The sequence below is a fragment of the Xiphophorus hellerii genome, chromosome 21, assembly GCF_003331165.1.
Source record: "Xiphophorus hellerii strain 12219 chromosome 21, Xiphophorus_hellerii-4.1, whole genome shotgun sequence".
Classification (NCBI taxonomy): Eukaryota; Metazoa; Chordata; class Actinopteri; order Cyprinodontiformes; family Poeciliidae; genus Xiphophorus; species Xiphophorus hellerii.
The window spans coordinates 13,367,189-13,391,655 of record NC_045692.1 but is presented as its reverse complement, the minus strand read 5'-3'; the positions used below and the strand labels follow the sequence as shown (position 1 = coordinate 13,391,655).

The window sequence follows — 24,467 nt, the reverse complement described above, 5'->3', positions numbered from 1 at the left end:
GGGGTTCTCAAGTTCAGCAGAGCCTTCAAAATCCCTACAATGTAAATAAAAAGGTGAATTAACAAGCAACTGAGAAACTTTCTAAAAGTTTTATTTACTAAAAAGCTTTGGTGTTTACTTTCATTTTCACACATGCATTTATAAGCAATAAATCAATAAATTGCATAATAAATTAAAATGAACTCGATAAATTGAAATGAGCTAGATAATTTTCAGCTGCATGCTAGTTTGTTGTCATTGTATCTCTCTCTTTCTTCCAAAGACACTGGATGATAAAATGCTTCACTCCGGTGCATCGACTGACTCCTCCCCCTCTCGTTTCCTTAAAGTAATGGGCTCGACACTTGGGAGGCGATGTCGTTCCCTCTCCATTCATTACCTATGGAACGTGCGCAGTGAGGCGACTAACACTTGCGTGCCTCCTGCCAAGCAACCAATGAGATTTGTGCAAGCTATGTGATTGGAATAAAAAGAAAAGTTTAACTGCATCCTAAAGGACTGAAAATTAATGTGACAACTCTGCCTATGGCGTGTGCTTGTAAATCTTTTACCAGCCCTGTTTAGTGAAGATATCTAAAAGGTTGATTCTGTTGTGAAAGTATGTTAGGTATACCTACTTCAAGTATTTTTGCTCAGGACCAAATTTCTTAACTGGATGGAAATGTGGCGATAAGGCCATAATTTAAAAACTGAAGAAGCGCTTTAGGAATTTCAAAATACTGATGACATTTACCATAGTTTTAGCATAGTTTTTAATTTTAGTATTTTAGTAATAACAACTCCTTTTGAAGTGGCTAAATTATTGGCAAGTATATTTTTAGTGCTTATATCTGTGCTCGTCACAGAAAAACTAAAACTCTTTTAAGATATTGCGAGTAAATGCTCAATTAAAGTGTCAGGATGATTGAACATTTTTCAAACTGCATCTCAGAACATTGAGGGTCTAGTTTACAGTGCTGTTTATGCCCTTATTTATTTTCCTTTTGTCCAACAACTTTGTTGCCATTTTTCCTCTGGCTCATTTTGGCTTTCTCTGTGTCCCACAGAAGAGCCGTTTCCAGATTTATGATGAATACTGCGGGAATCACGAGAAGGCCCAGAGGCTGCTGCTGGAGCTGAATAAGATCAGAAGCGTCAGGACATGCTTACTGGTGAGAGACGTAAACATCAGTGCGTGAGATGAAACATAGATGGGCTTTATGCAAACCGTGACCAGCAGACAGACACTGGACAGCATCAAGGCCGGCCCGAGACGACTCTACCCCATGTGTGGGCGGACCTCTGTTTCCTGTCCTGCTGTTCCCGGGAAACTTTCACTTCCACATGGGAGTATCATGTTCCCAGAACAAAGGATGGATATATCCTTAGTTCCAGTTCACAGAATGCACTCGCATTTATTTGCTGCTAAGCTTTAGATCTTGTGACTCCCAGTTTTTTACTGCTCGTCATCACTTCATTCTCTCTTTTAAGCTTTTTCTTGTTGGCAGCTTGGACACATCCAGAAAACTGAACTTTGCTGCACTTTTATGAACCGATTGATTTTGCTGCCTCTGATACAAACTTGTGACCTTTTGTTAGTCTGTAATTGATAGACTGAAAGTTTCAAATTGTCAGTGCAGATGCTTTACCCGTCATCACAGAGCAGTGGCACCACAATCTGTGTCTGATTGATTCTTTGTTTGCAACTTTGGTCATGGTAGCCAGAAGAAGCACAATATTAATTGACATTGATTTATAGCCTTGACCTTTTGGGGACCAAGCCTTCCATCTGGCCCGTTTGGGTTTTTTGTTACTCTCCAAGCTGCACACAAAGCGATGTGTTACTATACCTCTGCTTACCTACTGGGAGCTATAGTGACCAGTGAGAGGATATCCATTAACCTCCAGTAAACCTTTGGCTTACTGCCTGCCACAAAGTTTAGCTTAGTGCTTGCACTGTAATGCATGAGCACATTAGCTAAATTTTGTGTTAGAGGGGAGATGAGAATGATCATTACTAGCTGACCTTGCAACTTTTAACTTACAACACAAGGGTAGGGGTCGCTTTGATCAAGTGAAGGTCAAACTCTTAATTTAGCTGCTAGTGGGGGACAATTTCTGACATTCTGACAAGGCTTTGATGTAACCAATTCAGATTGCAGCTGAAATTTTAGCAGAAACATCCTGGTCATTTTTATTTATTTTAGTTGAAGAGGTGAAGTCACTTTGCATGTGAAAGAAAAGATCAGTTGCTGTGAAATTGAGTTTTACTTATTTAAAAGACAAAAGAAGTCATAGTTGTTGCTTAAAGGTTTTTAGAATGTTATATAAGCAGAAACCCTGTGTATTTCTTAAATAATGTAGAGCCTTACCTCAATTCTCATATTTCTGAAGCGCAAGCCGACATTTATTAAGAGCTTAGAAGGAAAGAAACTTATTCTCTCTTACACCTCTTAGCACCCGAAAAGAAAAACACAAATGTCTTGACGTGTATTTTTTAATAGCTTTATGTGTCTCTACTCAAAACACCTGAGGGATACTAAAACTTTGTGGGTTTTTTCCCTCAGTGACAACCTTCATACTGAAGACTGTTATTGTTAGCTGAATCAGTAGAATGTTTTGATGGCACATTAACTTAGAAAATGCTCAGATATTTTGGACAGTACTCTAAATGATAAATTGCATTAGACATAGTGAATAGTCATGGAAAATGAAAATGTAGATTATAATTAAGTCAGCCTTATTTGATTTGATTGTCATATCAAAGCCTAAGCAAAAATTTGCTATTTTTCTGCAAATTTGGAAACCTCTTCTATTTAGTTATCTACTGTTTCTTCTAAGCTGTTTGACAAACGCTGAGTAAAATATCTCGGTAACACAAACCAATCTTCATATTCATTTGATGGTAGAAACGACATAGGTGGGGACTTGGATTTTAATCTCACTGCAGTTGCAGAAACAACCACTCAAAACTATATTTGTCTTTGAGGTTTGGTGCTTGAGTGTCATAAAAATCTCATATGATCAGGGCAGAGAACGTGCTCGCATGCTAGCCACAGACAAGGTCTGTTGAATTTATTAGCAAGAGTAATGGAGAGCGGGCATTTATTTGTGCTTAACAATCGCCTCCCTGCAGTGGCAGTTTTGGATTTGGATAAAATGGATGGGGTAGCATGTTCCAAGGAGACACCATGACACACCCATGAAAAGCTTATTTGCATGTGAAGGCAGTGGGGACGCGCACCCCTCCTGTGATGTGCACAGTGATTTTTATTTATTTATTTTTTTAAAGGAGTTATGAATGTATTTGTGAAAATTGTTACATATTTAGGCTGCTCAGACCTTATCTGAATAACTCCACACTGCTTCTTAAAAACAAAGTAAGATTTGTGAAATTTTGCTTGTAAAAACATGCAGAAAAAAGTACATTTTCAGTGCTTCCTTTGCTTTATGAACACAGCTGATCTGAGCGATTAATCCATCTGTTCGTCCATCTATTTATTTGTTTAGTTATTGTTTCAGATAAGTTACATAATAGAAACATTTTGAGAGAGTAAGGGTGTTTTGTGTGCATGAGGAGGGGCTCACCCGTATGTGAAAGAAGCCACTGTGTTCATGGCAGCTTTACAGTAATGATCACACAGAAGTGTCTTTATTAAATGACTTCCAAACATTTTAGTGCAGTTTAGTACAGTTTAATAGTTATTCTTCCAAAAATTCACTATAAATATAATCTCAAGGTGCTTTTGTAAAACAAATACATCAAATTCATATTCCAGATTAAACCGTCAAAACTATATAAACTTACCATGTCCCCTAGCTGTTAAGCTGCTGCCGTTACATATTCCCTCCTGCTAAATTTAAGCATTAATCTATTTCCACATTTATTCTTTGGACATAAATGTAGTGCTGAAGGTATCAACTTATTAATCTTATCAAAAATAACTCCCATAATTAATCATTACTCTTAAATCAATGGCTTGCATGTGATGGAAAAAATGTTTCAGTGATTAGAGGCTTCGACCATTAAAACCTCACAGATCCGGCTAATGATTAACCTGCCATCCCTCTTCTCTGCTGCAGAACTGCATGTTGCTGGGAGGCAGGAAAAACACTGAGGTCCCACTTGAAGGCTACTTGGTAGCTCCCATTCAGAGGATCTGCAAGTACCCGCTGCTGCTCAAAGTGAGTACAGCCCTCATTTTCTGCAGACACTGAGGGGTCTTTGCTTTAGTTCAAAGGCTTAGCCACACCGCCGCAATATTACAAGACCTATCACCATTGCTCCTTGCCAGCTGTTCATCCAGACACATCGACTGGACTCATTCACACCTGCTCACCCGCTTCTTAGCTCAGACGTTTTACTTTTTCTGTATGAAACGTGAGTGAAATCCAATGCGTTTTCAAAGACTGTGTGTCTGACTAGGTGATCTGAGCAGTCCCATGTCATTCATCTTGTTGAGATCTATTAATTCACCCAGCATTCCCTAAACAGCCACTAGCATGTGCACAAGGATGCTATAATAATAAGGAGGGGGGTAATCTGATGCTCAGCCAGTTGAAGGTTTCCAGCTGCTGGGGGCCTCCCCTCCTCCTTAAAGTGACACAGATAGCCATCAGTGGCTGCAAAGATATCCAGAAGAGTGTAAATCTGCCCTGTGGTAGCTGACATGCTGAAGCACTGTTTAGACTATGAGGTTCCCATCACTATTGGTAGGCTGCGGCAGGCGGTGGCACAGATCTGAAAAGCTACCGGAGGGGGAAAAGTGAAGTGGAGAAGAAAATGTAAAGCAGTTTTCTTACAGGTTTTGCACGCCTCATCTAAACCATGAGATTAAGCAGCTGATTTATGCCTCCTGAAAGCAAAGCAGGGTGTGATTATTTTTCTCTGTGTACATGCGCTATTTTTAACTTCAAAGGAGCTGCTGAAGAGGACCCCGAGGAAGCACAACGATCACTCGCAGGTGCAGGAGTCCCTCCAGGTGATGAAGGCTGTGTGCTCCAGCATCAATGAAGCCAAGAGGCAGATGGAGAAGTTAGAGATTTTAGAAGAATGGCAGTCCCATATCGAGGGATGGGAGGTGGGTCTCCATCAAGAACTTACATTTGTTATTGCCTGTTTGTGTCAGTTTCATTTTAGTCTACTTTAACTTGACCAAGGGCTTTTATTCTAAATCTTCAAGTTGCGTCTGCTTCTCAGCCACCCATAGTGCCTTGCATTCTACTCAGTATTCAGGTCCAACAAACTTCAATACATTTTACTGAGATTGTATCTTATTAACCAACACAAGTCAAGGATTGAAGTGCAGGATTGTGAAGTGGAACAACTAGAAACTCACTATTCTTTTATGCGAAGTAACTTGAGCTCAGATTGGGTAAAGTTAGAATCTTTGATTGAAGTTTATGTTTTGCAACAGATTCTGATGCAAAACATAAACTTCTTATGTTTTGCATCAGAAAAACATACTTTAATTGGACCAGTCTAACACATGAATATGATTTGATCCAAGTCATTCTGTTGCAGCCCTTGCAGTATGGGTCACTGTCCTACTGGAAGGTGAACCTCCACTCAGTCTCAAGTCTGTCACAGTGTCTAACAATAATTAACAGTTTGAAACATTTCTTTATGGCTTTAGTATCTGTTTTTTTATAATTAAATATTTTTAAGCAATTCAGTATATGGTTATTTTTTTCTTTCATTTGATGTCTTGTAACTTTTGGATTAACTTGTGTTATGATTGGTGTTTTATAGGAAAACTTGCCTTGCCATTTATCTCAGGCAAGGCAGCTGGATTATCCTCCCCACAGCATGATGCCACTACAATTTCTCAGTCTTTCAGCTGTCTATATTTACGGAGATCACATTAAACACAAGAAGTTTATTGTTTAGCAATTGGATTACTTTTGCAGGGAGTCGTTTGCCCTGGATTGTATATGTAGGCACCGGAGTAAAGGGGTCTCAATGTGAAAACACAGCGCACTCTTAAGATTTTTCTGATGAGTTTTAAAAACATGCATCACTTTCATTTCACTTCACAAAGGTGAACTACTTTGTGTTGATCTATCATAAAATTAGTTAACAAGGTCCAACAATGGCTTATGGAAGAAGTAGTAGTATTGGAAAAAAAGTAATAAGATGCAATTGACCTGTTGTATTGAATTTGGGGTTTTTAATGGAGATGATGGAGAAATGGAGCAATGATTGTTCTGAGATGTGTAGGTTTTTGGATGTGTTGTTTTTAGTTTTAGCAGAACATATTGTTGTGTTTCAGTGTAAAATCTGCTGCAGAAGCATAAACAGATGTGGAGTTATTCATCTTGAGTCGATCATCTTCACTGGCCAAAAAAAGGCTAAGCATCTTGTTTATAACTGTGGTTTCCATTTCAAATCTAAATAGAAATAATCACACAATAAAAATCCAGTACATACACAAATATACCAGGTTAAGGAAGCACTAAGTCTAAGAATAGTGCCGTCAGTGCTGGGCTCAGAGTTGGGTGGGGTGACATTTGTACTCCTGGCTGCTGCTTCTCTGCGGTTTCTCCCTTGCACTTTTATTAATTACAAACATTAGCTCATTCTGGACCTGGACCGTCTGGACGGCTGCACCCCAGGCTCACCAAATTGCAGGTCCCCTGAAAGAAGGGGAACTACAAACTAGAGAGGAAAGGATGAGAAGAAGAAGAGAAAAAATGAGGAATGAGTGATGGTTTGCATTTTGTTTTTCCTGTGTGGGTGTTTGAGGAATGACGGAAGGGATGAGAGGAGAGGTGATTGTGAAAATTTTTCCGTTCCCGTTTCCCCTGTCCAGAATGATTGCTCATTAGTGCTGACCTGCTCCACTGTTGGCCTGCCTCAGGGGCCTCCTAGCAGGTTCGCGGACATCGCGTGGGAGAGACAGGGCGATGGCCCGCTGTGGTCACAACTGTGATGACTGCCAGCGCTTGGCAGGACTGTGATTGCTGGTTGGTCAGCGCTAGAAGTGTCTGTGTTTTGTCAAAGTTAGGACATGGTAATGTTGCAATTTTAGACCTCGGTGTTGTAGTTTCCATTTGGCTTTCACCTAGTGTTCTGTTCTGTTGTTTCGTTAGATAATCTGCAGTGTTTCTGTTTTGGGGTTTTTCTTTGGAAAGATTCTCTCATCCTTGGCCTTGATTAATTGATTCAAGCCCAAGGATTCCTGTTGTTTCCTTTAAAACACTCCTGTGTGCAGTTGTTTTGCTCTATAAAAATACTAGGGTTGTCAGCATTAATGTGTTAACGCATGTGACTAATCTGAAAATGTTAACACGTTAATATTACATAATGCAGATTGGTTTGACCTAAAAGTCTCTTGGTTTTCCCTCGCAGAGTCACCTCATTCACAGCAACGGGTGATGGTCTCTTTTGAATCACTGACTCCACTTGCTGCTCACTCCTTGTAAACCTTCCCTGAACTCATGAATGGGCTTTGCTTCACAATTCTTTCAAGGATGCCGTCATCGTACCTATTTCAATCCTACTTTTTCCTTCCACTTTTCCTTTTATTCAACATGCTTAGATGCAGCACTTGAACGATCAAATTCTCTAGCAGTGACCTTTTTTGTTGGTCTCATGTTTTGTTTAGATTATCCAACAAGATGAATTTGTGGTTTACTGTAGATGTAAGACACAATCACCCAAAGTACGTAAATAAAAGCTTGAACTAAATCACAGTAATGTTTGAAATCTTTTTGAAGGTGTAAAAAAGCAAAAGTAATTTTGTCCTCCAATTTGCTAGACCTTGATCCTTTCTCTTGATGGTTGTTGCCTTTTTTATGTCTGGTAGTTGGTTGCCTCCATTAAAACTATGCTAAAAATTAGGTTATGGTGCTTAGAAGAACTTTGACTCAAGCTGAATTAACCTTAGTCACAAAGGAAAGTTGTCTAGAAGAGAACAAGCTTTCTTTTTAATGTGTCAAAAAACGCTAAAGGGTGACACTTGGCTTGGCTTAAGGAAATTTATTTTCATTGTCTGAGATTGTTTGATGTCATTGTTGGCTCTGAATGATCAAAACAAGTTTTCTGTCTGGTGTGCACACATTCACTTGCTACAAATTAGTTTAACATCTGGTCAAAAGCCGTGAGAGACGCACAAAAAAAAAAAGCATGGAGGAAGGAATAAAAGACACAGAGGAGCAGAGACGGGGGCGGGGGGAAGTGAGAACTGCTCATAAGAAGGAAAAAGGAGGAGAAAGGGCGAGGAAAGAAGGAAAAAGCCTAAAATGTTTTGGCCTGCTCATGTCTCCAGTAGGAGGAAATGCTTAGCACATTTTCTAGCTCTGTGCGCATGTGGGGCTATTTTTAGCTCCAAGAGAGGCTGATCAAACAGGGGCGCACAAATTCCCAGAGCGCACAAAGTTTAAGGGAAAAGACAGCGCACTTCATCATTTCGGCAGCAGGATGCCCAAGAAATGTGGTGACCAGGCGCGACAACGCAGCGCGCAGCCTGGCTGAACGGGATGTTATTCTTTAGGCTATTAACCACCCCGTGTTTAACGTCCCACAGCAATCTGCTCGAAGGAAGCAGGGAGTGTTTTCACAGACCCCTGAGAGAGGGAACAGGAAAGGCTGGGCTATGTAGACCCCCATCTGACCAGCGCTATGTATGCACATGAGAGATATTGAAACTTTCTCTGTCATAGTGATTCCTATAAACTATTCATCCCCATTTGATTTTTTTTCCTACGCTGTATTATGTTGCAGCTACAATCTACTTGAGATTTTATGTGATAGCATGAAAGAAAGGGATATGCAAGAAAATGCTTTTACAAAAAAAAAAAGTGTGGCATTCATTTGCATTCAACCCTCTTTACTCGTATACCCTAAAATAAAATCCAGTGCAACCAACTCTTTTTAAAACCTGGTCAGTAAAGAGGCTCCAGCTGTGTGCAGGTTAACTTCAGTATAAATCCAGCTGTCCTGTGAAAGCTGTTCTGTTGGTTAGAGAACATTAACAAACAGCATCAAGAAGGAACACAGCAGATGAATCAAGTTGTGGAGATGACTAAAACACTCTTTCAACTCAATAAAGTGAAATGAAGTAACGTCACAAAATGTTGAAACAAAAGAGTATATTATAAATTATGAAAGTACTATTTGATTTGAAGTGTTAATGTAATCCTTCTCATTTTTGTGATTGCCTCCCCGCTTCCCTCTCCTCCAGGGATCCAATATCACGGATACGTGCACAGAGATGCTGATGCAGGGCGTCCTGCTAAAGATTTCAGCTGGAAACATACAAGAGAGGGTTTTCTTCTTGTTTGACAAGCTTCTGGTTTATTGCAAGAGAAAAAACAGGTGAATCTTCTGTCCTTTTATCACGAGTGTGTCGTGTCCATTTTTACACTGCTGTGAGTTTTAACACAGTTAAATGCAGTTTCCAGTTGAATGGAAACTGCATTTACAGTGCAGTTTCCATCTGTGTGTATATTTCTAGAAGCAATGGCTTTATATTGCTTCCTGTGGAGATACGTTTTGAACAAGTAGAATCATGAACGTTTACTTTTATAAAAATAAACATACAAAAGTATATGAAGCAGCATATTTTTGTGGATACTGTTGCAGCCAGTGCTGCTTCGTTGATTATTTGTTGCTTATATTCAACATAAACATTTTCTTTCTTTTATTGAATTCAAACAGCAAATGCATTTATTGTGTAGGAAAAGGGGGAAAATACAATCAAATGTGTTCTAAAAATTTAAAATTTTCAATAAATTTGATTTATTAGCTTACTTAGGCAGTCTCACACAAACCTATTGGCAGTAGGTGCCCTGGTTAAGACTGGAAAAAAAAACTGAGTTCAAGTTTTATTGAAGTAGAATAAAAACCAGAGGAAAAATCTAACTTTAAGTAGAGTACATTCATTTTGTGGTGAAACAAACTCACCAATTTATAGTTTTTAAAATCAGATCAGTTTTGTCTTAAGATTTGTATTTACTATTGCATGATTGCTAGATTTAATGTCTTTAAGTCAGTCTTTAAAATGGAAAATACAAGAAAATATGCTATTTAAGCAAACTAATGAGAATAAAATTTAGATTTTAGCAGCGGACAGTTCAGGTGGGACTGGCATAACAAAAGACGGTGAATATGTGGGAAAGCATCTCATGGCCAATGTTAAGTACAGAGGAGGATCTATGATGCTGTGGGCATCCTGGATCCTTTCTTTTGGTCTCATCTGTTCTGCTCACCGGCTGGCTTCCTAAAGGACTTTAGGTTTATTTTGTGTCTGCTGAACATTTTCTGTGTTGACCCCTCCACATGTTGTGGATTGCTGTCAGACCCATTGATGACTGACTGAGTTTTCAGGACTAGTTACCAAACAAAGACTTTATGATCCCAAGTTCTCCACAAAGCAAGTCACTCAAATTCCAAAGTGAAAGATTAATTTTCTTTAAGCATCTTGGTCAAGGTTGCCATTGATCGTAGTTGAGATGTTGTATTTAGACAAAGAAGTTAGGCTATGTAGCCATTATAAAGGGACAGAAATATTTGACCTTTCAAGTCTAACCATGTGGTTCTTTTTTTCTGTTTGGAAGGCGTTTGAAAAACAGCAAAGCATCCAGCGAAGGCCCACGCTACCAGTTCAGAGGAAGAATCAACACTGAGGTGATGGAGGTGGAAAATGTGGACGATGGCACAGGTAATCCCTGCAACAAAAAAAAAGCACCACTTCAATTATATTTTCTGATTTCTTCTCGTCTTGCAAAGCTTAAATAAGGCTTCAAATTAGTGCAAATAGGTGAACAATTTAGTCATTGGCTTAAACTGTGTAATATTACTTTGCTAGTGGTTAAAAGGTTATTTATCCAACAGCACTTTTACATATCCTTGAGACTGCGCTACTGCTTGTTCTGGATGAACTCCTGCGCTTTGTGACTCTTGGCCTCTTGCAGCCGCTGATTATCATTTATATTTGTAGATTTCACCTTCTCTCTTCCAGCAGACTTGGATGGACAGTCGGGTTTTCATGTTTCTGGTGGGAGATTGATAGGTTTGGTTCTGGAGAGAGCATGAGAATAAACATGTGAAGCAGGCAGCAGAGCAGAAACTCACGGGTGTTCTGCACCACAGACAGGAGATCTCTGAAATCCAGGGTGACAGGAGTATTTTAGCTGGGATTCCTGGGTAATGAAAGTGCTTTGACTTTTTCCCAGGCCAAAATTTGCTGTCTGGGCTTAAAACCAACGCCCTCGAGGAATCTCATACATAGAACACCACACTATATCTGCTTTTAGCTATGTTTAAAATTGATGGTTATTATATTGTGCTTTTTGTTACTTGTGAAAAAAAGAGTTCAGCTAGAGGGTATTTGAATTGTTCCCCAAAAGATAAAAAAGAAATCTAATTCAACTAAATTTCAAGGTATCAACTCAGTTTTTGTTGTTGATCATCTTATAGTGCATTCACACTAGCCCTGTTTAATCCACTGTAAGCAAACTCTAGTTCTTTTGCCTAGCATGTCCAGTTTGCTTCACACTTTCATTTTCCAAATCAGGGTGTAAATGTGCAATAACACTCTAATGTGGACCAAAAATTTAAACTCTGGTCCACCTAAAAACCTGGGTCTTGGTTTGGTTGAAGTGAATTTGCAGTTCGAATGCATATGTGGATGCAGGTGAACCAGAGTCTGCTCCAAAAGTAGGAAGCAGACATTGTGCAGGACATTCAGGGTAAATATAACCAAAACAAACACAAGCTCTAGAGGGTAATATGACACGTGTTTTTTGGGGGGGGGTTTCCTGCCAAAGACAAATCCTACAGACGTTAAATGTAACGCTACTCAATTTTTGTTTACATTTTGTGAAGGAGGAAGATGCGCTCAGAGGTTTTTGTGTCTCTTCCTTCCGTGTTTTGCTTGACACAATGTAGTGGCAGCATTATGTCTGACACTGATGTTGACGTTATAAAAAAGTAAGCAGCTTGTGCATGCAGTTGTTTTAAGGCACTGCCTGGTTGTACTTTAAAATACCAGGTTTTGCTAAGACTCTTTTATTAAGACCACACCGTTAAAAAAAAAATCAACTGGAATGCGGATAATAGCTACAGGATCTCTGAGAGGTTTTGCTACAAAGGCGATTCGTTCCCCTTTACGTGTAACAGAGCATGAAAGTTCCAAAACTCTCCGTCTCATAAGTGAAGAATCTCCAAATGACTTGAGGATCATCAAGAAATGTTTGGACAAATGTTACACAGTGTTCTTCTTGGTTTTTTGGGTTGGATGTCATTTCCTTTCTTATTGTTGAATCATGAACACTGACCTTACCTGAGGCAATGGGAGACTCCAGTACTTGTGATGATTTTCTGGGTCTTTTGTGACCTCCTTTATGAGTCATCAATGCTTCAAGTAATTTTGGTGATGCCACTCCTAGGAAGGTTCACCACTGTTCCATGTTTTCTCCACAAATAGATAATGACTGACTGTGGTTTGCTGGAGTCCCAAAGCATCAGAAGTGGCTTTCTAACCATTTCTAGATTAACAGATGTCAGTAACTCATCTATTCATGAATTTTATTAGATTTAAGGATGTGATGCTTCTTGAGGTCTTATGGCCTACTTCAAGTTGTCAGACAGGTCCTGTTTAAGTGATTTATTCATCACAATGCTTCTTTGTCTGATTACAAAATGTTTAATGATCTGGAACATTTCAAGATGACAAAAAAGACAAACATAAAACGTGTTCGGGTTTTTCTGAGCAGTGTAAATGATTTCAGAGTTTACTAGTGAATCTTAATTAGCCTTCAGCTCGGAGGGGATCTTATTGTAAGTTAGTACATTATTACAAAAAAATGAGTCCTTCTTCATTTGTGTGTTTTTTAAATTTCATTAAGGAAGAAGAGTGATGATTAATAAGCCAGTCAATAGAGATTTGAGGTCCCAAACTAAAAATAAATTAATATGTGGATAGTGTTTGAGTTCTAAAAAATAGTTTTTCAATAACTTTACAGTTGCTATTTAACCATAATTTACAAAATGCATGCATGTTTGAAAGGGACTGTAATAATTTTATTTGGTTTTTAAAAATCTTCTAAACAAGTTTATTTCTTTTGTCTCATTTTTTTGTTTGTACCCATAGTATGCTTTTTAGTATCCTAATCAAAGTGAATACAAACTGATGCCTGTCCCCTTAGACATGAATCCAATAAAATGTTTGTTTCTACTAGATGGCTTTGTAAAACTTCTGAAGTTAATCCTTGAGATTGTTTCTGACAGTGTCCTCTCTTCTGTGCTGCTCAGCTGACTACCACAGCAGCGGGAATATCGTTAACAACGGCTGGAAGATCCACAACACGGCCAAGAACAAGTGGTTCGTCTGCATGGCCAAGACCCCGGAGGAGAAACAGGAGTGGCTGGAGGCCATCATGAAAGAAAGGGAGCGGAGGAAAAGTAAAAAGCTGCTTCAGTTATCCAGCCTTGCGTCACATAGAGTTATTAGCATTAATCTGACTCCAGGAATTTATGTTTTCAGTCCATTAGCGCGTTTTTAATTTTTGCACTAGATAAATGTCCCGTAATGCAAGACATTAACCCGCTTAAAGACTATTGACGCAGACGGTGCTACTTACCTGGCAAAATTAGAGGGCATTAACCTCATCCAGTTGGTAATTGATGAGTAGCCCAGGAGCAGTGTGCAAACATCTCTGTGACTTTCATCCTGCAACGGCTTCCTCCTCCGCACAGGTCTGAGGCTGGGCATGGAGCAGGACACGTGGGTCATGGTTTCAGAGAAAGGAGAGAAGCTCTACCACCTCATGACCAGAGGGAACCTCATTAAGGACCGGAAACGCAAGCTTACCACTTTTCCCAAGTGCTTCCTGGGAAGGTAAGGCTGACTTTTCTAATCTTGATGGTAAGGTTTGGAAATAACTCTCAAGAGATGTAAACAGCAATCTTGTGGTTTCCTTTTTGTTGCATCAGTGAGAAGTCAGTGACTGTAAGGCAACTGGATTGTTTAACAACTCCTGAAGATGGACTAGAATATAATGCTTGGCTATGTTCGATGTTTGTGTTTTTATCAGTGGAGGCCTTTTGCAGTATGAGGGGTATTATACTGAACACTTTTGTAATACAGATCAGCTTCCTTTTCTCAGCTTTCAGTTTTAAATTGGCAAGGACTTCTAAAGACAGCAGCAGTTGGGAAGGTTAAAAAGGTATGTGTTTTTGGGAAATTGTGTATATCTGCTATCTCAGTCATGGAAAAATCAAATCCAGTCCCTTTTAGCTCTTGAATTTTATTTAGGGATTATTAGTATGGATAACAATCAACGCTTGCCAGGGTTTGATTTAGTGAATAAATGAAAGTCATAAATCAGAGGGAGGTACTTTTTGTGGTTCAGCTGACTATTCCCCTTATACATTGTTACTCTTTCCAATTTTGGTTTAAAATGTTTGGTTTGTTAATATTTTAAAGTTCCATGCTGAAAGGAGGGAACCCTAGAGTCGATCTGAGGCATCAGATGTGAAATGAAATTGACACAGAAAATGTTTAAAAATCAAGTGATGCATACTATTGTCATTTGCAATTTAAATGTTTTGTTCCGAATTTGACTGTTTTCAAACTAATAAGGTTATGTTCAGAGTGAACCATAACTTTTAAACCAAAGTGTTTAGCCTTTTGTTTTTTATCTTTAAATATTTTTTGTTTTCTTTTTATTTTAAATTATAGATGCCTTCCAACACTTTGTACAAGTTAAAAGCTGAGAGTCCAGACCCTCTGCACAAAGCAAAGCGTAGAACAATGGGCTGGTTTTTACTAGGCTAGAAAAACTCCAAACCAGATAACAGTTTGTCACTGTGTTTATTTTCTATAACTTTCTTCTCTTTCCATGTAATAAAATTTTTTAGCAGTTTATTTTGACTTATAATCAGACTGAAAAGCACTCCCATTTTTAAAAGCCTGAAGGATGAAACAAAACACCTAATAAAGTGCATTTGGACATAGTTGTGGCCAAGTTATGTGGCATAGTGGTTTGAAGAATCAGTACTGATTTCTCCTCGGGTCTTTGCAAACAACTCAAACCCTTGTGGTTTAGAAAAGGAATGAATCTGTCAGCTGAAAGGATTAAAAAGGATCAAAAGCTAGTCTAACGCGGTCATCTCCAGGAGGCTGAAGAGATCAAATTGTGAGAAAGCAGCGCAGAGAAACTCCCTGTGGGATCATAAAACACCTGGATGACCAGCTGTGCTTAAAAAGACATCTCTAAGCCATCTGTCCTCTCACAGCTCAGATGATTTCAGAGACATTAATATGGGGACGTAATTGTTGAATGAGAAACAATATTACATATTACTGATGAGAACCACATTGCCTATGGCTTCAGCTCTGCCCACTCCTTCCATTGTAAAAACTCCTTGCCTTTATTCTCCCACCACATCATTCTCTTTTGGTTTTTGACTTTTCTATTTAAAGCTGAAGGCGGGTCTTCATCTTCTCCCCTTGAAATGGCACAATCTTGTTTGTGGTACGCACTCTGCAAGAGAGTAATTCATAAAAGAAAATGTGTGACTGCCGTCCAATACCGCTCATTGCATCTCAAGCTTGAAATAAGCAGGAAAACAAAAGTGTAATTTTCTTTTTAATGCATGAGACTTGCTATTGTCAGCTTCTCATTACAAGTATTGATGATGAAGTCGAAGAGTTTGTTGGAATTTATTTGGACGCTTTACCAGGAATCTAAAATTATCATTCAGAGTAGATGTTCAGATTCATTCTTTTGTGACTGCATGAAGCTGAAGGCATGATAGTGGGTATCTTCACTGATTTGATACTGAACAGCTTTCTTTAATTATTCAAGTTTTGAACTCTGCTCTCTATGTAAATCCTGTAGGAGAACATCTATCCATCAGGTTCTCCATGAGATTACGAAGCAGAAGTATATAATTCAAAACACATTCACAATTTGAATGATTCTAAAAATGAAAAATAAGATTTTGGAGTGACTTAGTCAAAATCTGGACTTGGATCCAATTAAGATGAAGTGACAGGATCTTAAACAGGCCAGAAATCAATTAACTGAATTTTATTTTTATTCAAGTTATGCATTTTTGTATGCTATTAAAATTTGGTTGACAATATGAAGCATGTAAATCTAGCAAAAATGCCAAAATAGAATAATTTCTTAGAGGCGGCAAGTACTATTTCCTGACAGTGTATTCATAGGCTAGTGTGGTTAGTTTTGGTCACAGAAAAGATCCATGATCAATGTTTAAACAGTGTAAGATGTCAGAATTGGGCAGGTCAGGCTTTTGTCACCCCAGGAACTTTGCAAAATTCTCTCTTTGGCTGAACATCGAATACAGATTGGTTCTGTCGTGGTCTGGATGTCGCCTCTAGAGAATTCCAGTGGTGCTGCTTCTGGCTGTGTTTGTTTTCCTTTTGTGGGGAAAAAGGAGTACGTGGATATATGCATCCAGAAGAATGTTGCATTTTGAAGTTCTACGTGTTCGGCCTGCTCAGTTACTTTTTGTCTGTTCACTCTCTGAGAAATGAAATGAAGGAAAATTATCCCATTTAGCTAATTTGGAGCATCAAAGCATCAGATGCTGGTTGTTGGTTTACACAGTGGGTTTGTTTTCTCGTTCTCAAGTTCGGTGGTGTTACACTGTGGACCTAAAATAAATGAAATCAAACTAGGAAAAACACCAGAAGTAAGATCCAGTGGTTTATTTTTTAGACAACTCTGACCCTGGATGGTAAATAAACCATTCCAGTGGGATGTTTCCAATCCTAAAGGCTTTTTCTCCTCTGATCACTTTCATCACCTTTTTTTCCCACTGGGTTTTTGTGTATTATCTTTCTTTGGTCTTTGAGTGCATCAGTGTGTAGTTATGTCTATGTTTTGTTGCTTGTTTTCCCTAGTGAGTTTGTTTCTTGGCTGATGGAAATTGGTGAGACGGGCAACCCAGAGGAAGGGGTTCACTTGGGTCAAGCTCTGCTGGAGAATGGCATCATCCACCATGGTCAGTTTCTTCTTCCTTTCATTTTCGTCCTCTTTCAGAATCCTCTGCAGTTCGAGATTCAGACATAACCTCTCAAAGTCCAATTGACCTTTTGTTTTACACAGACTGCCGCTCCTTTGTGTTGTTGAGTCAATGTTCCGATAAGGAAAGATTCCCACTGGTTACACATATACGCTCATTTTCTTATTTACATTACCATTGACATAAATGACATGTTAATCTGGGACCACTGATGATGCATTTTCACTGTTTGTTTTCAAGGTCTAATCAGCATACAACAGGTAACTTTTTACCCCAAAATTTAATGCACAAGTTAGAATTTAATATGGATTTTCTTTCACATACAGTTGGTCAGAAGTTTACATGCTGATGTACAGTATAACGTCCATTTAATGCATGAGGTTGGAGAGCAAATGTGTCTCTGGATTGTAAAAGTTAGAGACCCTGGACATAGACCACTGGATGTTCCAACAGGACAATGATGCCAATCAAGCATAAGCCTCAACAATTTTGAAAATTCATGGAGTTTTCTTTCATGAGATTCTTTTTCAGGAAACCAGTTTACTTTACTATCCACCCAGAAATATGTCAGAAACCTCTTCATGGCATGTGGTGTTTTGAAAAAACGTCAAATAAAGTATTTATATATGTGAACATTTATGTTTGAACAAATTTTGACTGTGTGGAGTTGTGAAAATTCCTAAAAATTTCAATTTTACAACCAATTCTTATTTTTCAAATATTTCCAAGCTGTATTATGATCATTTCACTCTGAATATAGAAAATGGCTTAAAAATATTAAAAAATTAGCTTGACATCCATGCCTAAGATAAACACTTGTAACTTTTTGCAAGTACATGAACCCTGAATTGTTTTTTGCTTTGCAAATTGTGCATAATGTGTCTTTCACCTTCAAAGAGTAACTAAATCTCTTCGTAGTGCGATTTCGCTTCCACTCAGAAATAAAATGGGGTTTCAGAGTCGTTCTCTGCAGAGAGGAATGACCATCTGTGCAGACGACGTCCCCGAGTTTCAGAATATCTTTTCATAAAAGCCTTTAATGGAACCTGCACGGCCGCCGCCAACTATACGAAGCCAAGTGTTATTACTGCTGGAGGGGCCACATAAAAGCAACCTAAAGTGAGCGAAGCACAGCCCTCTCTGAGCAGCTGTGTTATCTGTGACAGCTTTGCATGAGGTTGGAGTCGTCTTCTAGTCTGGGAAGCGTGTTCCTTTATGCGGCCTTGCTCGGCTTGTCTGTGTTTTTAAACCTGTTATAGTTTAGAGTTTAAAGTCAGACAAAAAAAAAAAGATAAACACTACCTAAGGGTTTGACTCTCTTACTTGTTTCCTCTCTGACATTTTGTCAGTTCTTTTCCCATTTGGATTTTGTTTTCCAGTCACAGACAAGCACCAGTTCAAGCCCGAGCCTGTGCTGTACCGCTTCCGATATGACGACGGCACCTACCACCCCAGGAGTGACATGCATGACGTTATAGCCAAGGTAAAGGTCCTACAGCAGAGTGAAAGACTAAATCACGATTTACTAAAACATCTCCGACCTGAGAAACCCTGTCTTCTCTGTTTTGCTCAGGGTGTCCGACTGTTCTGCCGCCTTCACAGCCTCTTCAACCCTGTCATCAGGTATGTGTTTGTCTATTTCTCTGTTCTTACTAAGGAAGATGTGACAATTGTAGATTGGATTTGGCTTCTTATACAGAGCGATAGAAATTAATGAGAGATTTGTAATCTCATTTGTAATATACTGATAAACTGTGAAGATTCCTGTGTGTAATTTCATTAAACCTTTTGCATGATTGACTTTGCAGATATATCTAAAAAATGTCATTAAATTACAATGTTTCTATTTGCTCATATTAGACAATGAAACTTTGTAGATTCATTACACATATGAGTGAAATGCCTCAGGGATTTGTTTCTTGTAATTTTGTTGCATAATTAAAATCCGAAATAAATTTTCTCAGGAAATTTGAATATTAAATAAATAAAACAGGATAAGGAAAAATGTCAAACTTCTGAAAAATATGTTCATTTCTACAAACACCTTTTGCAAGAATTATTGCACCAATGCAGCATGGAACAGAGGCGATCAGCCTGTGGCTCAGCTGTGGGGTCATTGCTTTGATTGCTTCCTTCAGGTCATTTGCATTGTTGAGTCTGGAGTCTCTCATTTTCCTCTTGTCCCAAAGATTCTCTGAGGGACTCAGGCCAGGCCAGTTTGCTGCTCAATCAAGCACAACAATACCAGGGTCATTAAACAAGCCTTTGGCAATCCAGGCCCTGCTGGAAACTGAACACATCATCTCTATACAGCCTGTTAGCAGAAGGAATTTTGAAGTGTTTTTATTTTTCCTGGTACGTGGCTGCATTAACTGGACAAAAAAGCCTATTTGAGCAACACTAGTAGATCACATGTCTCCCCATAGCATCATTGTTTGTGGAAACTTCATACTGTTATCACTGTTGTTGGTGCACCTTTTCCTACCACAGGTTTTCCTTCCACTCAGTCTTCTATGAATCTGCTCGGATACACCATTCTGTAAAAAGCCAACTTCTTTAGCAATTAACATTTCTAGTTTACCCTCCTTGTGGAGAGTATCATTGGCTAGCTCATGGACATCTGCGTAGTCAGCAGTTTCCCATTGATAGTGTAATCGACTGACCCTGACTGAGAGATCATATAGGCGTGCATTGCAGGTGTATACCTTAATTAGGGAGTGACACCCTGTGTTTTCACTAATTAACTTTTTCACAATATTAGGATTTTATGAAGCACTGCTTTTTGTGTTTTCATTATCCGTAAGAAAAAGTTTCAAAATCACAAGAAATACAAACTTTTAAATATTTCACTATATTGTTGATGAATACATAAATACAATGTAACTGCAGCAACGGGTTTTTCCCGTCTTGAAGTCCCAGTAGGTATCATGTACAAATGTGCTTAAAAATGCCTCTATTAATAAAACACTAATGACCAGTTTTAACATAAAGCATAACACAAACATACAAGAATACAGATAATATTGCATGTTTTTCAACTTTTTGTTTGGACAATTAAGAAACGTTTGAAAATATATTAATGAACCCTCACCGAAACAGAAATATCCAATTAAGTAACTTAGCCACAATACAATGTGAGGCCATTTTTCAAGACCTCTGCTCACCAACTACAGCCTGGTTCATTGTTTATGCTAGATTTTAATGGGGCCTGAAGAAAAGCTTTCATTTCAGGGCTCTAAAACGGCACCACAGCCAGAGGGTGGGTGTGTTTACTCCACATGCATGCTCGGAGCCTCTGCACAATTCTTTCTGACCCGAACGCTTAAGAACCTGACGTTTGCGTGCCAGATTTCTTGGCGTAATATCTCTCTTCGGGGGATTTGAGGTGTTTGTGTTGCTAGCCAGATGATCTGACTGCTCTCTCAAAGCTCAGCACAATACATCATAGGGCCTGAGAACACCAGAGCTTAATTGGACGATCCAGCCTCTGCTTAATTACATGGAATTTCCTGGCAGAGCAAGAGAGAGACAAGTCAAAACTGAATAGGGGATAAACTTCTCAACAGCCCCCTACATGTGCAGCTCCTGTTTTCCCCCCTTACAGCTCTGCTTTGTCCTTTGTCCTCACAACTTATCAGCTGTTTTAAATGTTCTCGCTAGATCTAAAAAGCGTAACCAGTTAAACAACAAAGAGATGATTAGAGATGATGAACTCTTTAATCTACAGATTGTGGTAGGTTTAGACTTAGACAAATGCATCAATAATCACAAATTATCTTTACATAGTGCCCAAAAAATTATGGAGTTTCTTTTTTGTGCTGATGAATCACCCAGGAGCTTAGTCATTAATTACATATGTATATGAGTTTCAGAATAAAAAATGATCTGGTGTATTATACTTAAGTAATTTATCAGGGCTGAGCAGTTGATTAAAGCTTGAACTTTTAGCTTCCTGATATGATTTATTTTAAAGCTTGCTTTGAAAAGACAGCTACATACATCTCCACTCACAAAACGTCAAAACAAATTTTTCCCATCTTCAGACAGCAAGTGAAGGCCATCTTATTTGACTTTTACCTCTTTAACTCCTTAAACTGCTGTTTCCTTGACCCAGACTCATGGCTACCTGCTGGGCACCCTCTTTTTACTCTGACATTCTTGTGTTTCCCCCCCAAGTCACTGTAGAGCCTAGTCTTCTAGTTTTGGTTCCCTTTCAAGAAAAATGCAAAAAAACGTTTCTTCTGGTGAAAACGGGTTATTTTGCATTGACATTTCAGCTTGTTGGAGTCAAACACATGCAGCCAGATATGCTTTCATAACAGCATGTTTTACTGTTGGGGGGGGGAGGTTGCCCCGCCTCGCAATTTGAGCAGTACCAGCTGAGATTGGACTTTAACATGACCCCGCAAGCCTTGTCTGTACGATGAGAGATTGAAACTTATCTGTGTGTGGTTGTGTGAGTGTGTTGGAGTGATGGTTTGCCTGTGGTGGAGGCGGTAGAGTAGCGTTAAGTCACAGCAGTTCAGGACTTTCCCGGCCCTGTGGCTCTGCCCTGATATTACGTGTCCCCCTGGGATGCCGCAGCATTCATGGGAAAGTCACGGCTACGTTTCAAACAGCATTCTTGGGGTCTGGCAGAGTGTAGCCCAGTGCAACAAGTCAACAACAGCAACAACGTGCTAGCTTCTAACCAAGGAATGCTGTTTTGCTGTCAACAACCCCTAAGAACTCACTTAGATAAATGACACAACTTCAAGTGCTTGAAAAGTAGCCGCACCTTGCTGACAGCAGGAATTATTAGTTCGCCTTTTGGCATTGTGTTTAAATAGACCAAGCAATTACTCCTCTGCACGTTCTCTGTCTCAGATTATTAAAGTGAAAGCAAACGTTACAGTAAATATCCTGAAATATCCTTTATAATGCTGCCATTGGAAACGTCTGCTTTTGTTGTTATCCAGGGATAAGGACTACCATTTACGGACCTACAAGTCAGTGGTCATGGCTAACAAGCTCATAGACTGGCTTATTGCACAGGTAAGCTACAGAGGTAATCAAAGGGATTCATAAACCTTGAACTTTTTCACATTTTGTTACATTATAGTACAAACTTTAATATTTTATATCAAGTTTATGCAGCCAGGTTAGGGTAAACTTTTTCACAACCTCTGTCTTGTCTACGGTGTTGTTTGGTCTTCATGATGCTGTTCCATCACTAATTTTCTCTACCAAACCTCTGAGGCCTTCACAGAATAGCTGCATTTAAACAGATTAAATTACACACATGTGGTCTCTGTTTTCTACACACTTCAATTGGTAGCACTGGATTTAGTTTTAGGATTCTTCAATAAGTTGTAAGTTTGATAAGTGTGTTTATTTGTGCTCTGAGTATGTTATGATGGTTATTTATCTCATCTAAAATTTCAAAATTGTGTTAAAAGCTACACAAGCTAAGTTAATTTTTTTTATGGTTCCAAATTTGCCATTGTGATCTTGTTACTAATTGAAAAAATATTAATTGACAGCGCATTGTTTTTAATCATACTTTCTGCATCTTCTGAGCTGATTGGAAGCAGATTTGTTCAAACGAGAGCCAAAAAACAAAACAAAAAACCCCCCAAAAAACAAAAATGGAAGTAGTTGTTATCATAACAGGTTGCTCACTTCAAATGTGCTGCAAAGATGGGAGAAGTCATAAAATTTGAGACTCTCAGCGGAGCCAAGAGGAAACGAAAGAAGAAAAGCAGAATTGATTGTACGGCTAAGCTATATTGACTCTGACAGGAAGTGCTCAGCCTGACAGATTGATAGCTCTGTACAGGATTACAACAAAGACATGAAACGAACACAGCAACCTCAGCAGAATCAAATGCAGATATCGCAATGATTTCATCCCCCTTCCACTGCAATCCTGTTTCTGCTTATGGATTTTGTGTGACCTGGGCCAGTCAAGTCGCTCACACTTCCTGCAGTGGGACTTCCAGAGCTGTCACACTGCACTGTCTAGACATGACTTTGGATGTGGTGAAGGTAGAGTGCTGAGTGGCTCTGCTGGCCTTGGGGTATTTGGACGGAGGAACAAAGCAGGAGTGTAAGTGTGCTATTTCAACTATTCCCGAAAAAGCAGACACCCTTCTTTATTTTGTCTTGTGCTCTTCTTGTTTCTTCTGTTACTTGTTTTTCTAGCCAGTGTTCTGTTTCTCAGCTATGTACATTTTTTTTTGTCTGTTGGTGCAGGGGGACTGCAGAACAAGAGAGGAAGCGCTGATCTTGGGGGTAGAGCTGTGCGACAACGGCTTCATGCATCATGGTACAGCAGTCTGTCCCATTCAGTCAAACCTCTCCATAGACTGAGTGGAAGCTAAATGTTAAATTCAGAGAAAGTACTCACAGGGCGTCTGGCATTTAGCATCCTGCCTAAGAACACAACCATTCTTGTTCTCTTTCCATTTAATCCCTTTGACACAGTACAGAAATAGAATCTTTTTCCAATCCAGTGAATGAATTTGCGTTTGTGCGACTGTTCCTGGATACCATCATGCATGCATACATGCATATAGCCCAAGTTCTGAGGTCATGCACCGTTCAATCTAGCTCTGAGAACCTTTACATGTAAAATGGTCAGTCACTATGGCTACACTTTGTTTATGAGTCTCAGGTTTGTTTTCAAGCCCAAACTTCCTGTATGCCAAGGTTTACATCATTGGGGATGCAGTATGAATCACATGGAGCCTTCCTGTAACCCTATGATGTAACCTGCTCCAAATGCCCACAGTTCAAGCCACACAGTACAAATTACCAGCACATCTAAAGAACATAACAACCCTGGCCATCAAACCCTCTTTTACTTCCTCTGCCTCCAGGATAATTTCACTATTCGTGCCTGTAAGTTATTTGGCCTGACGACGTAGCTATTAAAACCACTGGCCGTATATCTGATTTTGAAAGGAAATGAGTGAAGGAATGTCAGAGGGAAGCTCTTTTTCCCTATTGGGCTCTTTTTTTTAGGAGCTGCAGTTTCGGTAGATGTTTTTGCAGAGCTTAAACAGTGATATGCATCTGACTAAGCAGGGATTCCCTTTCTGTGCTCCCTAATTTTCATGGTTTGAAATTTGGTTTTGCAGCACTTGAAGAAGTTGTATTTGAGACTGAGCTGCTGTCATGCTGTCAGGGAAAGTTGAAGCTCACTGAGCAAAGTATAGTGCAGTATCCGATATGGCAGATATAGAATATAGGCCAATATAAACTATGGATTTATGGATTTATTGTCAGTCTGATTCCTTTGAATGGTCTTTACCCTGAATGACAGGGCTTGAGTCTTAGTTAGTGAGAGCTGTTCTTTCTTTTCTTGCTTATAATGCTCTGTGCACATTGTAATAACTATTATTATTTTTATTTAAACTTAAACTTAAATTTATTTAATCTTCAATGAATACAATAAACCAGTGAACATTTTTTTAAACATTTAATAGTGCAGAAGATGATCTTT

The 24,467-nt window shown here is 39.1% G+C and overlaps 1 protein-coding gene across 1 annotated transcript in view; it reads left to right on the top strand.

Moving 5' to 3' along the window:
• prex2 (phosphatidylinositol-3,4,5-trisphosphate-dependent Rac exchange factor 2) overlaps window positions 1–24,467 on the top strand; it is a 99,623-nt gene that overhangs the window by 20,200 nt on the left and 54,956 nt on the right. Inside the window, exons 4-15 of the mRNA XM_032551555.1 lie at window positions 1,047–1,151; window positions 4,063–4,164; window positions 4,899–5,060; window positions 9,165–9,298; window positions 10,540–10,643; window positions 13,238–13,387; window positions 13,682–13,823; window positions 16,860–16,960; window positions 18,361–18,464; window positions 18,555–18,604; window positions 21,940–22,015; window positions 23,216–23,288. Of these exons, the coding sequence (XP_032407446.1) occupies window positions 1,047–1,151; window positions 4,063–4,164; window positions 4,899–5,060; window positions 9,165–9,298; window positions 10,540–10,643; window positions 13,238–13,387; window positions 13,682–13,823; window positions 16,860–16,960; window positions 18,361–18,464; window positions 18,555–18,604; window positions 21,940–22,015; window positions 23,216–23,288 (1,303 nt within the window). The remainder of the gene's footprint in view (window positions 1–1,046; window positions 1,152–4,062; window positions 4,165–4,898; window positions 5,061–9,164; window positions 9,299–10,539; window positions 10,644–13,237; window positions 13,388–13,681; window positions 13,824–16,859; window positions 16,961–18,360; window positions 18,465–18,554; window positions 18,605–21,939; window positions 22,016–23,215; window positions 23,289–24,467) is intronic.